Genomic DNA, 13,854 nt, shown 5'->3' with positions numbered 1-13,854 from the left:
TCACCAAAAAGGCAGTTAGCAAACTGGGAGCATTTAAACCACAACATGGAGTGAAGCTCAGGGGTATGTTATTTAAAAAGCAGCTTACCTAGTGAAAAAGCAGTGACCGTTTATTCTTCACAGTTATTGGTTATAATATTAGAATTTTCAGCAGTTATTTTCTATCAATCTTGGGAAATAGTTCAAGTTTTGCTTATGATTTCCAGAGGCATAAGCAAGAAATGATCCAGGTCAAGCTAGTCTTGCGAAATAAGCTAAATTAAGGTTTATTTCTACAACTAAACAGGTTTTGGGTGCTCAGGGAATTTTCAAGACTATCTCCATTTGTTTGTTTGTTTTTATTTTAACAAAGTAAAAGTCAGTACTCTTATAAGAGTAGAAGACTTAGTATTCACTTCGCAAGTTAGAAATAATTTTTATATATTTTCTAATAAAAATAGGTGTATATGCCTGTGTATGGATGTATCCACAGTATACAATATATTTCACCAAAGCGATCTTAGAAGTCATTAATAACCCAGTGCTGAGAAACATTATCAGTCTCCTCTTCTCTCTCTTTCTCACTCACTCCCCTCCCACTCCCTCCTTCTCTCTGCCCCTCATCTCTCCCTTCCTAATGAAGAAAATAATATGCTCACCCTCTGGTGGCCAAAATCAGAAATACATTTCCATTTTCCTGGATTACATCCAAAATATGATCAGTGTGGTGTATTAAGTTCCTGCTTCATATTTAACTTACACCAGAAATAGATCTAAAAGAAGACCACTGGCTTCAAAAAGAAAACAAAAACAGATCTACTACAATATCTAATGGAAAATCAATAAAATTATTAAATAGAATAATTTAAGAATTGCTTATGACAGCATGATTACACTAATTTGGTTTTAAAATATTAGAACTGTACAATTTTAAAGTAGGAAGAACTTAGTCTATTCCCCTCCCATTTAAAATTGCATGTCAGATAATCAGTGAAAAAATTCAATTTTTATTTAATTTTTTGTTTTTTAACATTAATGGAATGAAAAACAAGTCTGAATAAATGGGATTAAACAGTAACCTTAAATAGAAACATTTTTTCTTATGTTTCTATTTTTAATTTATAAATAGCCCTAAGAATCAGGAAAAATTCATATCTCATATAAGTTTAATTTTCTGCCCACTTTATTCAACCAACCATCCAACAAATCCTTGTTGCATATCTGTTATGGTTTCTATGGCATATACTGAAATTATAACTGTTCCTGCTTTCAGCCTAGTGAACGGTACAGATAAACAGTAATTCCAAGACAGAATGATGAATGTGACAACAGACCGAGCACAAAGAATTAGGGCCATCAAAGTTGTCTTGGTGGGAGAAGTAATCAGGAAAAGATTCTGAGAAAAGTGACATATTTGCTGAGACTTGAAACAAGAAGAGGAAAGAGGGTGGGAAGAATTATTCTATAGGCAAGAAGAAAACTTTATATCCACAGGGCCTAAGGTGAAAGAGAATGTGGAAATCAGGAGAAGCTACAAAAGCATGCTTGAAAAGAAGTCTGAAAAGAAATGATCAGAGTTGCAAAGAAAATCTGAAGAATATGGTGCTCCAGAAAGATCAACAATGTCTAATATTGGAGAGAAGTCTTTAAAATATCCACTAGATTTAATGACAAGAAAGTCATCAGTGTCTATGAGAGAACCACCACTAGTTGAATTAAATGGAAAGAATGAATGGGAGTCAAGAGAGTGAGCACAGCAAAAGTGGAAAACAGAAATAATTATAGAGAGATGGATAATGAGAGGTTTCTTAAAGATAAAGCATTCAGTCTACAACCATGCCACCCTAAACAAGCCCGACCTCGTCTGATCTCGGAAGCTAAGCAGGGTCGAGCCTGGTTAGTACTTGGATGGGAGACCACCTAGTAAGACCGGATGCTGTAGGTGTAAACAGAAAAAAAGATAGTGTCTGGAATATGTGTAAATAACAAAAATAGAAAAAGCCAACAGAGAGGGATGTTTGTAGATAAAACTCATTCATAGAGAGCTTTAATGTGAACATTGAGACAGGCAGGGATGAGAGCTAAAATACAGGAAAGATTGGGGCATGTCTTTTTGGTAAAGTGAACTCTTTTAAGTGAACTTTTGGTAAAGTGAACTCTTTTTAAATTAAACCACATGCAAAATTACCTTTGAAAATAATATGGTAATCAGTGCAAAACTACCCTGAAAAAAGGAAGCACTTTTTTGAATTTAAAGAAAACATTCTTGTGTGTTAATTGACTATATTTGGTTGGATAAAGAATAACAACCTAAGAGTCAGATATTTCAGAACTTGAATTAAATTTTTCTAGATATTTTAGTACCACTGAAATAATTCTTAAAAAGTCATCTACTTAAATGTCCAAAAATGTAACCCAGTTTATATTCATCAACTAGCTGATTCCCTTGGATTTTTGTTCATTTGGAAGCAAGTTTAACTTGAAACAAAATATCTTTCTTTTCATTTAATTGAAAATAGGACTGTAAGATAGGTTCCCCGCCCCCCCCCAACCCGCCACACCCAATATGTAATTGGAAGAAAAACAAAAAAGGCTTGGTCTAAATGGTAACATTGCTGAAAGATAAGGCTTAAGCGCTCATTTTTCTCTTTCTTGAGTCTCCATGTTCCAATGATACTTTATGTCATCTATTGTCCTATGATAAAAAGCCTTTCTATACCTGGGGCAAAGATAACTTTCTTATATGATTTTGGTAATAGCCAGATAATTTATTTCCTGCAACTCAATACTTTGTGAAATAGAATATTTAGTCATATTTATTGGATTTATAAAGCATTTGGCAATTAACAAAATGCTTTCACACTGGATTACTTTTTAAGACTGAAAGAATCAGCTAAAGAATTCAAACTGCTAGATAATGACTACCCATTTTACAGATGTCTAAATCAAGGGTCAAAAATCCAAATAACATTTAAACTATGTGCTAGCACGTACTAGGTACAAAAAATAAGTCACTGCCATACTGGTATTCATATTTCAAAAGCCGACATTTATTAGCCAAGTATCCTGTTACTGATATAGTGATACAGTCCGTAATTGCTTATAGTTTTTATGCACTGTACTACTTCATTAAATGCTACTTAGATTTAATTTCTATTTCAAAATATATTAAAAGTAATCCATAAGTAAATTCAGTAAAATATGTACTGTCAGAACAAAATATTCCTACTGTCGTGATTAGATTTTGCCTTCTTCAATATAAAAATGAATTCCTTCAAATTTTGTTTTAATTATACTTTCTGATTGGAAAACTAAACATATAATTAAACGGCTATTTCTGCATTTACATTTTTTTCCTTCTAATGATTTTATTAGTGTGATCGCAAGTTTGATATCCACAGTACATTGATAACAATATTTGAAAACAATATTGGAAATAAGTAAATTACATAAGTGTGGCATGTTTTAAATTGTCCACTTTGAGTAATCATGCATTTCCCATGCATTTGCATTTGCACACTCAAAGTACACAACTCAATATGTGCTTATCCTCACTGGGTTAAGGTGTATGCCTCAGCTAGGGTAGGGCAGAAGCGGTTGTGCCTTTCTGCAGACCCAGATTTTCAAAAGTAACAATGGCGAACTCAGGTATACCATGGAGCATGGTGGCAACACTGGTTTTGCTTTGGTTTAAGTGAAAATGCAATTACAGGCTATTGCTTGTGTGAGCCACCTGATCCCCCAGGGCTTGGAACAGCACAAAGGTATTTTGATATCCTTGCATGAGGCCAGTAGGTAGTTTCTGTAGATGTAGTTCCTTGAGTGGGGTGTGGGTACGGGGAGTCTAGAACTGAGATGCACAGTCTTGTAATATGCTGTTGGTGATACAGCTGCAACCAACCTGGGATTCGTGGTAACTTCTTTTCATCAAAGGTATTCATAGTCCAAGCAACAACCTGAATGCCATTAGCTGTCAAGCAGTCTGGGGATGCAAAATACTTTTGCATGAAAAAAGCTAAAATTCCACACAGGTACAAGACATCATGTATACTCCAATCAAGCAAAATATCCATTACCACAAACATGGATTGTTTCCAGAGAATTTCATAGCCTGGTTTCCCATCTCCTGTATGCCTAAGCCTCCAAGGTCTGTGAGTTAAAGCTGATATGTTTGTCACATCTTATAAAGAACTTCTGGCAGGAAAGAGCAGACAATACTATTATTGCGTAACTGAGAAAATTGTATACTTTTTTTTTTTTTAGAACATCAGTAGCCATTTTTACATGGACTTTGACATCAAAGAAAATTGTGAGGTTTTAGTTCAGGCACTTAGTGCTGGCTTCCCTCAGGGTAGGGATGTTCTCATCAGGGAAATCATTTTTGAGTCTGTGATTTGCTGCAGCGTTAAACTTTCTAATTTGTTCAAATGTCAAATCACACACTGACCACTCCCATCGGTCACACTATTGTGCATTAAGACAAGAATCCCATCAGAAGTAAACTAAACAGTCAACTCCACATCTGTTGCTCCACCCTTAACTGCCTGCCCAAGGGCCCCCAACATGTTCTCAGGCACATTGTGGCTACCATTGCAGAGCAATGGAGGAAATGTGGTCCCAGGGCTCAAGCACCTGCAGGGTCCTGCAAGAGGGCTCAAAGCAGAAGAGGTGTGGCAGGAGGTAGAGGCTGCCAGAGAAGAGGCAGGCATGGAATGGGCTGTGCATGACCAGCAGCAGCAGCAGGAGGAAGGGGCCTAGGAGGGGTTCCCTGGTTCTCTCACAGCCACATCCCTAAAGGCACAGACAGAAGTCCATGACCCACTGGTTCCCATACAGCACTGTGAGAAGCCTAGGAGATCTCATAAGACACTTGCTGCATGCAGCTGACCTACTTACATTTTCTTTTAGTTTTTTGTTTTTTTTTTTGAGAAATAAATCAAAAGTGTATAGGACTTTGTAGAATTTATTGAGTATTACTTTTTAAAAGCTTACCTGTAATTTTATTTTGATTTGCTATTCATAAATGTGTCCAGACATTTAAGGCCACACATTTAAAAATTTTATTTTTTAAAAATAAAATATATAATACAGCACGAAATGTAAATGCACACATATTAAATAGATTATTTATTTACACCAGTTAAATTGATTAGCGTTTAGTTGATCAACAAATAACAGATTAAACCTGAAATACTTATTCTTAGTTGGATAGTCTCAAGTAGAATTATTTCCTAAAAACAGTATTTAAGATATAAGGGAATAGACACAATAATATATCCATTCTTGTTGTTCATTCAGAGGCATTACATGTTGACAAACCTGCATATAAAAACAGAAAGCTTTTACTTTCCTTTTATATATTGTTATTTTTGGCTAATTTTTCAATTGGACAACATTTCTAGATCCTATGTAAAAATACCCCTGTGCATATAAAATTCTATAGTATCTGTCCTCAGCAGGGACCTGCAGTCTGCGTTCTGATGTCTAATAGGATAATCCAGCCTGAACTCTACTCTAATATAGTAGGTGATAGTTAGTGATTGTGAATGTAGATAAAGAGGGATGGTGGAAAGGGGAGTAAATAGCCTTTTCTCACTACCTAGAACATTTTCTAAAATCCTCATTGGGATAACAGAAAAGATAATCTTACACTATCCTATTCTAGAATGTTTTAGGATTTCATGGGTAGTATGGAGAAAGAAAGGGCAGGTATAGAAAGCTTTTTCATTTCACTAGACTAATTTCAAAGTCTACTGATCTGTCCTTGCTTTTGAACTCCTGCTAACACCAGAACTCCAGCTGTTCCTGGCTCTGGACTTAGTTGGTCATCAAAAACTCAGAAGGATTTTCTCTTTCAGGATATCTTAGAAAAACTAAACAACGTATATAAATGTATTTCAGATTACAAAAATTCCTATTACTATTACCACTACTTTGTACTTCTATATTATGTTCAAAAGTGCTTTCGTGTACATCATCTTACTTTTACATTAATCTTGTGAAGTGCCTGAAGCTGGTGATATTATATTAATTTTAACTTAAAGGGACTGGATCAGAGAGGTTAAGTGAATGTCCCATAATCACTGAACTAAATAGTGAAAACTGAATTAGAATCTATTTCCTAGTACTGGATAATACTAACGTGAATATCGTACTTAATTTTTCAATTTATATCATATATACATTTATTCATAGCATTAACAGCAAAAATGTTTTTTTTTTCAAATTGATAAAACAAAAGGCTTTAATTAAAAAAACAATGCAAATACATTACCATTGTAGACTTTGGTGCCACTTCTACTGCAAATATGTTGAGTCCTCTGCTGTTCATGCAGTTTTTACTCAGCTCATTGTTGATATGAATAATTACTTTATTATCTGACTATAAAAACAAGATTTCATAAGTTGATAGTCCTTTCTCTAAGAAATACAGACAAATAAAATGATAATTATAAAAAACTTTGTAAGTCTTGTGATAGAGGTATTCACAGGGTTCTGCAGAAACACAGAAGACATTATGGAAATACAGAAACATTAGCTGGAACTGGGGTATCAAGGAAGACCTTATGGAAGAAGGGATACTTGAGATAATAGATGATAGATAACAGCCTCTAGGATAGATAGGAAGCAAGAAAAAAGCTGAAAAATGAGAGACATGCACGAGTCAAACTATCCCCCTGCTATAGAACCTATAGTCACTCCCTAATGACTACAAGGGGCAATGTAACATTAGAGTGCCCAAACTCATTTCTCAGCTCTTCTACTACTTAGCTGTTTGACCTTCTGCAAATTAACATCTCTGTGCATTGGTTTCCTTGTATGTTAAATGGGGATAGTATTTACCTCATTGGGTTGTTGCGAGAAGGAAATGTGTTAATAGATGTAAAGTGCCTGGCACACTGTAAGCTCTAAAATATTATCATTACCTCATTTTGGTGAAGGAAGCTTAATTTTTCTTGAGGGAAAAGGAGGTGGAGGGTTGAGAAATGATGGGTTACAGCAGAGCTGAGGGATTAGGGTAAGGTAGTGACCCATTTCCACCTTTTAATCCTATTAAAGCTTAGACGGCAGTAAGGAAAACGTGCTGGATTTTAGGAATCACTCCTAAAGCTTTACAATCTATTTCAAGATTGCAACCTACTAGATGGAGACCTTAGCTTATTTCATCGAGTCCGAATTTCTCTATCTTGTTTCCAAGATCACATATATAATCTGGACCTATTCTACCTATGTTATTTATCTTCCTGATACTCTTCCAAATAAAGCTCTCTGTTTCTACAAAGCAGATAGTCTCACTCTTTCCTCCATATTTCATATTAATCCTTCTTCATGTTTCTCCTTACACTGTTTTCCCCTACTTCTAGAGACTGTCTCTCTGCACATCTAAATCCTAGTTATCCTTCCCTCCATCACAAATCCTTCGCCAATTTCTGTAGTCCAGACTAACGTCATCCACAAGAAATACAAATACGGTAAAATTCCTACTGCACATACAAAAATACTGCATTATTTAACATTCAATTATTCTCTGATTTCTTTTGAGAGTATAATTTTGTCTTTCCAACTAGCCCATAAACACTTTGAAGCAGAGACCATGTTATACTTACTGGTGGCCCTTATTGAGACCAGGAGAGTTAGTTACATAACGTATACTTGCACTGACTCAATACTCAGCCAAATACTTAAGCACCTTAAGAAATTTATGGCAGGCATAAAAATAATCTCACCCAGGAACTAAAAGAAATAAGCCAACAGTCCTAAAACACCCAGCTATCTTGAGTAAGGTTTTATGAAAATTTGTAATTTCTAGAAAACTAGGTATCTCTCACTTAAAGAATTTATGCATTATTCTCTTTACCTACAATATCAATAGTAGCTGGGAAGATGGTCAAAGCTAGAAATATCTGGCTTGATAAAAACAGGTCCTAGACATTGGGATATATTTAATTAGATAAGATGATAAAATTTCTATATGCAAAGTTTGTGTAAAAAATTGGGCTAAATTTTTTTCTTTGTTTATAGGTCTTTAAAATATAATGTCTAATGTTTCAAATGTCTATGCTTATGTGAAGACTGACAGTAACAAACTAAATAATATACTTTGTACCCAGATTATGCTCTATTTTCATAGATCTCCAAACATTTAATTTCATAATAATTTAAGAGAAAAACAATTATCTCAAGACTTTAAAAAATATATAAAAATTATCATGCCCAGTTTGAATTAGAAATCTGAGAAAGAATAATTGCTAATTATAAATATTATTAATGTAATGGGATATTTAACTACTATGCAAGGATAGAGTAAGAAAAAAGATAGATGGAACATATTAATAAACATTGCAGTTATAAGGAGAAACACCTCATAACTAATACCTTGTTTTCAATAACTGAAGTTATCCAGGTGTCATGCTTGTAATTATATACAATAATATTTTCATAGCCATCCATTACTTTGGCATCACCTTTGTTAAGGACAGATTTACAAATGGCCTTCTCAAGTTGCCCACTACATCCCTCCATATGGACAGCTTTAATTCTTGGCTTGCATTTGTCTGCATAGATATCAATGATAAATGGGCATGCCTGATATGAAAGAAAAAGCAAACCTTGTTATAGCCTTTTGACAGAATTTAAAATAATTTATTATTAATATGATTATCATATGATTTAAGAAGGTGTCCTGCATCTTCTAGCTTGTCCTTCTGATATACTTTTAAAGGAAAACTTTAGTACTATGAATTGAATAATAAGAAAAGCATAAAATTCTGATTTTTGGTTAGCATATTAACTGATGATATTCAGAGAAAAGGAACAAAACCAAAGAACCCCTCATTGTCATCTTGCTCCTCACATACCATCTCTATGTACTGTAAATGTTAATTAACTATCCTGTACCCGCCAATATAAAAGAAGTATGTATCTCTCTGTTTTGCTTTTTATCCAATCCCAGAGATTCCCCTGCTCTGCTTTCTCTTGTCCTCTTAATCTACCACCAATGGATTTCATGTAACCCTCCTTACATCTTCTCCTTTGATTCTAATGTATAAAATAAGCTGCAAACTACCATTCTCTGGAGCATTTTCTCAGTCCATTGAGATTTTGCTTTGGGGCATGTCTTCAAAATTTGGTTCAAATAAACTCCTATAAAACTTTTCTATTGGCTGTACATTCTTTTGTCGATAATACTAAACAGACTTCTCTGACTAATAAAACAACTTATATAAAACAACAACAAAACAAAATAAATCCATGGAGAAGTTTAAGGATGTCATCGTAGATACACACAAAACCTGGCCTGCCAAATTCTGACAAAAACAACGACGACGACAACAACAACAACAACAACAACACTGAGTACAATCAGATTTTAAGACCCATGGCCATGGGGATAAGATCTGGCAAAACCAGGATGGCCACCTAGACACTAGATAAAATCTCCATGAAACAACTCATTCCAATGGAGATAAATAGGCTATAATATTAAACACTGAGGAAAATTTTCTTATGATAATGAAGGATGTGGTCAGTCCATGCTTTATCTGTAACTAAATTAACCTGAAAAAACTGTGGTACGTGAACTGAGAATAAGTCCTAAAAGACTCTCTGAGCATTTCCAAATCGATTTTATACAGTTGATTCTTCTTCTGTGGTTTATGACTATATACTATTAACAATAGTACATTTATTTTCAGAATGAGTCAAAATATTTCCCTGTTGAAAAAACCTTAACTATCATCACTGCCTCAGACATTCCAAATGATCAATTCTGTAACAAGGGACACTTTTAACTGCAACAATTATTTATAAATTTTGATTCCATAAGGGTTTGCTCCTTATTCAAAAAATATTTTTGTCTTTATCATTCCCAAACCTCTAGAAAAATGAAAAGGGCCTTAACAGAACTGGAAGGGTTCATTCTTTCAAAATCTTAAACTGAGGTTCTCTAGAGAACCTCCAGAAGCAGACAGTCCACAGAATTAACTGTTAACCTAGAACCTTTGAACAAGTACATGTTCATATGAAGGAAGCGACTTCATCTTAAGACCAATGAACAAGATATTTCTATATATTACACTCTTCTTTGTATACTCTTGTTTATTCATAGCTGTCTTCATCACTAATTTAGGGGTATATATGTCTGACTTGGCCTACCATGTTCTTCTTATTAGTAACAATAACTTGTCTAAGTACAGGTTTTAAGGAAAATGTGTTTAAACTATGAGAAATATAAAATGTAACAACTACTATTTGTTACCGCACCAAGAAATAATATACTTGCAGTTCCACTAAGGATAATTACATCTCTTGTGCAGCTCTTATGTAGAAATCAGACTATTTAATGCCAACCTAGCACCAAGGTTAATTATTTTGTACTGCTTTAGTTAGGCCATTCTAAGGACATGACTCCCCAATACCCTCAATGAGTTATATTTCCTTAAATCCACTCCAAAATAATAAAACATTTTTTAGAAAAAGATTCCTAAAGACAGTGAGCACATTCATAGCAGTTAGACTCCAGGTAGTCATAAAAAAAATTGTTCCTGGGGGGCACACAACAAACCAGCTTAAATTCCTTAACTCAAGCAGTTGACAGGTAATAAAAAAGACTTGATTTTCTTTTGACCAACCAGGGAGGAGTCTGCACCAATGCTAATACTATATGTTGTACCTGGATTAACACTACAAGTAAAATCATCTACAATTAATAAAAAGTGCTAACTACGAAAGGTTATACAAAGATTTAGGGAATCCTTGGGACTTTTCTTGGCCAAACTTGGAAAATTTAGGCTCATGATTTCTGGAGTATCCTTCAGCCCCTTCTTATAATATTCCTAGTTATACATGTTTGTCTCAGAGTTTAAATGTTATGCAGAGTCTTAAAATGCTTCTGTATAGTCCCAACAGATGACTTAAAGACAAAAACAGGATGAAATCATGATAAATACACAAACTGAAAATCAGATTACCACAGATGAAAGAAACCTCTTCTTCAAAGAGAATCAAGAACAGTGGTGAGTGAATCTTTGATAGTTTCTTCTACAGTTTTAGCTGTGTGAAAATCAAAAGGGGAGGCTAGGAACAAAACAGTTCCCACAAACTTATGGGAAAAAATCTGTTTTTCTATTGTTATGGTAACAAGTAGTCATTAGAACTGGTTTAAACTTGTTCAACTGATCTGCGATAACCCATCTTAATGAACAGTTTTGTAAGCCAACCAGTGTCAGCTCCTCGCTTTTGAAAGTCAAGCAGTCAGGGACAGATTCATGTCAATAAATATATGGCTGAATGTCAAACAATCAAAAGTCTCATCTGAGGAACCATGCTTCCCTAAAATCCTATAAATAAAATGAGCATTCTGCTCTGCGTGGAGAGAATATAACTAACCAGCATAACTCTGTATATATTTCTTTACCTTTTTAATTTTCAATGATGTGAATATATTACATATTCAATAAATGAATAAATAAACTTTAAATTTAAAAAGTCTTCTCTCAGAAATCCTTCTTGCCTATGGTTTCAAAGGTCAATGACATCAGTAAATGCTATAAAATGTTTTAAATTGCTCTTTACTAATTTCTCTATTAAGTGAAAGTATGTGTAGCAGACACAATATTATTCATAGATTAGAAGCTGATTTTGCACCATGGTTAAAATGTGGGGTTCGCTGAATGTTAGCTAAAGTAGGATTATCCACATCCTATTACTAATAATGGCAAAAAAAATTAGTAAACTTTTCAGTAAACAGGTTTACGAGGGATTTTGAATGATGACAAAACTAGGAATGAAACCAAAGTCTCAATACACCCCCAATTTAAAATTTGTTGCTAGTGTTACCTTCCTAAGTTGATTTATTTATAGAAAGGATAGATGTTATTTTTAATTTTAAGAATATAAACAAATATATCATTATCTAATGTGTGGTCTGAAACTCTTAAATTCTTTATTTTTAAGCCTGACACGAAAATATAGAATTTAAGAAGGCCTAATTTTTATTATTCCTCTGGTTTATTACAAGTCTTATTCAACTTCTATACCTATCATGTTAATAAATAATAATGATAGCTAATACAAACACAGTGCTTTAAATGAGCCAAGCACTGTCCCAACTGTTTTACAAATATTAATCCAAAGACTATCCTTTGTCAAAAGATCAGAATTTCAATTCTCATGCAGACACATTCCTCTTATTCTAAGAGAGGCTTTATTCTGTTAGGACAAAGAGTTTCCTTAAAGAAATGAGACTTTCGCAATTCAAATAGCTATCACCAATTAAGAAATATAATTTTTCAAATTATATTTTTCCCCTGCATATCGTATGTTCAAATCCTTGGTTCCTGAATTATTAAAATATTGGTAGTAACTAAATTTCAGCTAAAAATAGAAACTCGCATAAACTGGCAGAAACATGCTATTGCACCCAGGATTCATTCATATACTGATGTTCAAGAATTTGAGTCTCTAATTCAAAAGTCATGTGTCGGTAAAACGTTCATGTACTTTAAATCCACTCCAAACTTTCTGATTGCTTTACCTCTGTCAATTCCAGAGCTTTATTGTAGCCCATTGAGTGCAGAGTTACCCAAAGATCACGAGGATCTCCTTCTCGATCATTGGCTTCCATTAGATTCAGATCCATAAAGCCCTGTCTTGTTAGTTCATTCTTCTTTGTACGAAAATTCTCTGTCAAAACAATCAAAAGTTCTTTTTTATGTAATTTTAAAATTCACACATTTTAAATTCCTATTATATATTATTCATAAGTATTTATTTTAAAGGAGGCCTCATGCATCTGTGAGCCTGTATAGACTTGGAATAAGAATGGCTCACAAAATGTTTGAGACATACTATTCTAATTTCCATAACTCAGCATAATAACCATCACAGTACATGATTTAGTTTTTCAACAAAGTCTTAAGTTATAAATAATAGAAATATATTACAAAATTAGAGGAAATTGTATTTTCTTCTAGGTAAATTCCAACCTGTCTGCTTATGTAGAGTAGATACTGATTAATATTTCAAAAAAAATTAAAATGCTTCCTATATATTTGCCACTTAAACCCAGCAGAATCTGGATAAATTTAATGTAATACCCCCCAAACTACTGGTGTTTCAAAAAGGGAGATGGTGATGGTGCCAGATTTAAGGAGACTGCCATATGCCTAAATTATTATAATTTTAACCAAACTGTCGCCTAGTCTTTAAAATCTGTTAGATAATATAGGAAAGACTTTGGAGTTCGTAAATGTCTCAGACAAATCTAAGTATGTCCATTTTAATATTATTTGTAAGCAAAGCTAAATTCAACTAGAAGTATCTAAATATGTATAATTCCTGAATTTGTCTATAATATAGATAATAAACAGGTACTCATTATGGATTATATTCTCTTAATTGCCCTAAAACAAGAAAGATTGCATTTTCCGACTCTGTTAATTGCCCTAAAACAAGAAAGATTCCATTTTCCAACTCCCAGCTATAATATACCCAAGGGAAGTGGGTATTCTTATGTGAGAAGAACAGCAGAGACATAACTGTTTAAAACTGGTTGACTAAATTAACAGTTTAAAATATTTAGAGTCTGAAAAGTGACTCAACTTTTGCAAGTAAAAAAATGTAAAGATTAAATTAGATCATAGAATTGGTAGCCACTAAAATGGAGGATGGAACTACTATGTAGTAAAGCAAAATGAAAAAAATTAATATTTGATATGTAATACAAAGCAATTATAACTTTCAAGAAAAATGTATCTACCGTACTATAGAGTATCAATAATTAGTCTACTGTTAAAACTTAAAATTCTCAATCCTCCATTAATTTTTTTTAAGTTTATTAATACCCGACTTCAAGACTTACTTTAAAGTAATCAA

At 33.6% G+C, this 13,854-nt stretch overlaps 1 protein-coding gene and 2 pseudogenes across 1 annotated transcript in view; 1 reads left to right on the top strand and 2 right to left on the bottom strand.

The window, feature by feature from the left end:
• Positions 1-1,805: 1,805 nt before the first annotated feature.
• LOC120581349 (uncharacterized) lies at positions 1,806-1,924 on the top strand (annotated as a pseudogene).
• Positions 1,925-2,576: 652 nt separating this feature from the next.
• LOC120622375 (glycerophosphodiester phosphodiesterase 1-like) lies at positions 2,577-4,768 on the bottom strand (annotated as a pseudogene).
• Positions 4,769-5,015: 247 nt separating this feature from the next.
• EFCAB7 (EF-hand calcium binding domain 7) overlaps positions 5,016-13,854 on the bottom strand; it is a 35,518-nt gene continuing 26,679 nt past the window's right edge. Inside the window, exons 11-14 of the mRNA XM_039888149.1 lie at positions 12,515-12,663; positions 8,356-8,565; positions 6,254-6,361; positions 5,016-5,298 (exon numbers count right to left, since the gene is read on the bottom strand). Of these exons, the coding sequence (XP_039744083.1) occupies positions 5,224-5,298; positions 6,254-6,361; positions 8,356-8,565; positions 12,515-12,663 (542 nt within the window). The 3' untranslated portion in view covers positions 5,016-5,223. The remainder of the gene's footprint in view (positions 5,299-6,253; positions 6,362-8,355; positions 8,566-12,514; positions 12,664-13,854) is intronic.

The sequence above is a fragment of the Pteropus medius genome, unplaced genomic scaffold (genome assembly GCF_902729225.1).
Source record: "Pteropus medius unplaced genomic scaffold, Ma_sr-lr_union100, whole genome shotgun sequence".
NCBI lineage: Eukaryota > Metazoa > Chordata > Mammalia > Chiroptera > Pteropodidae > Pteropus > Pteropus medius.
The sequence above is the reverse complement of the archived record's forward strand: the minus strand, read 5'-3'. Positions and strand labels throughout refer to the sequence as shown.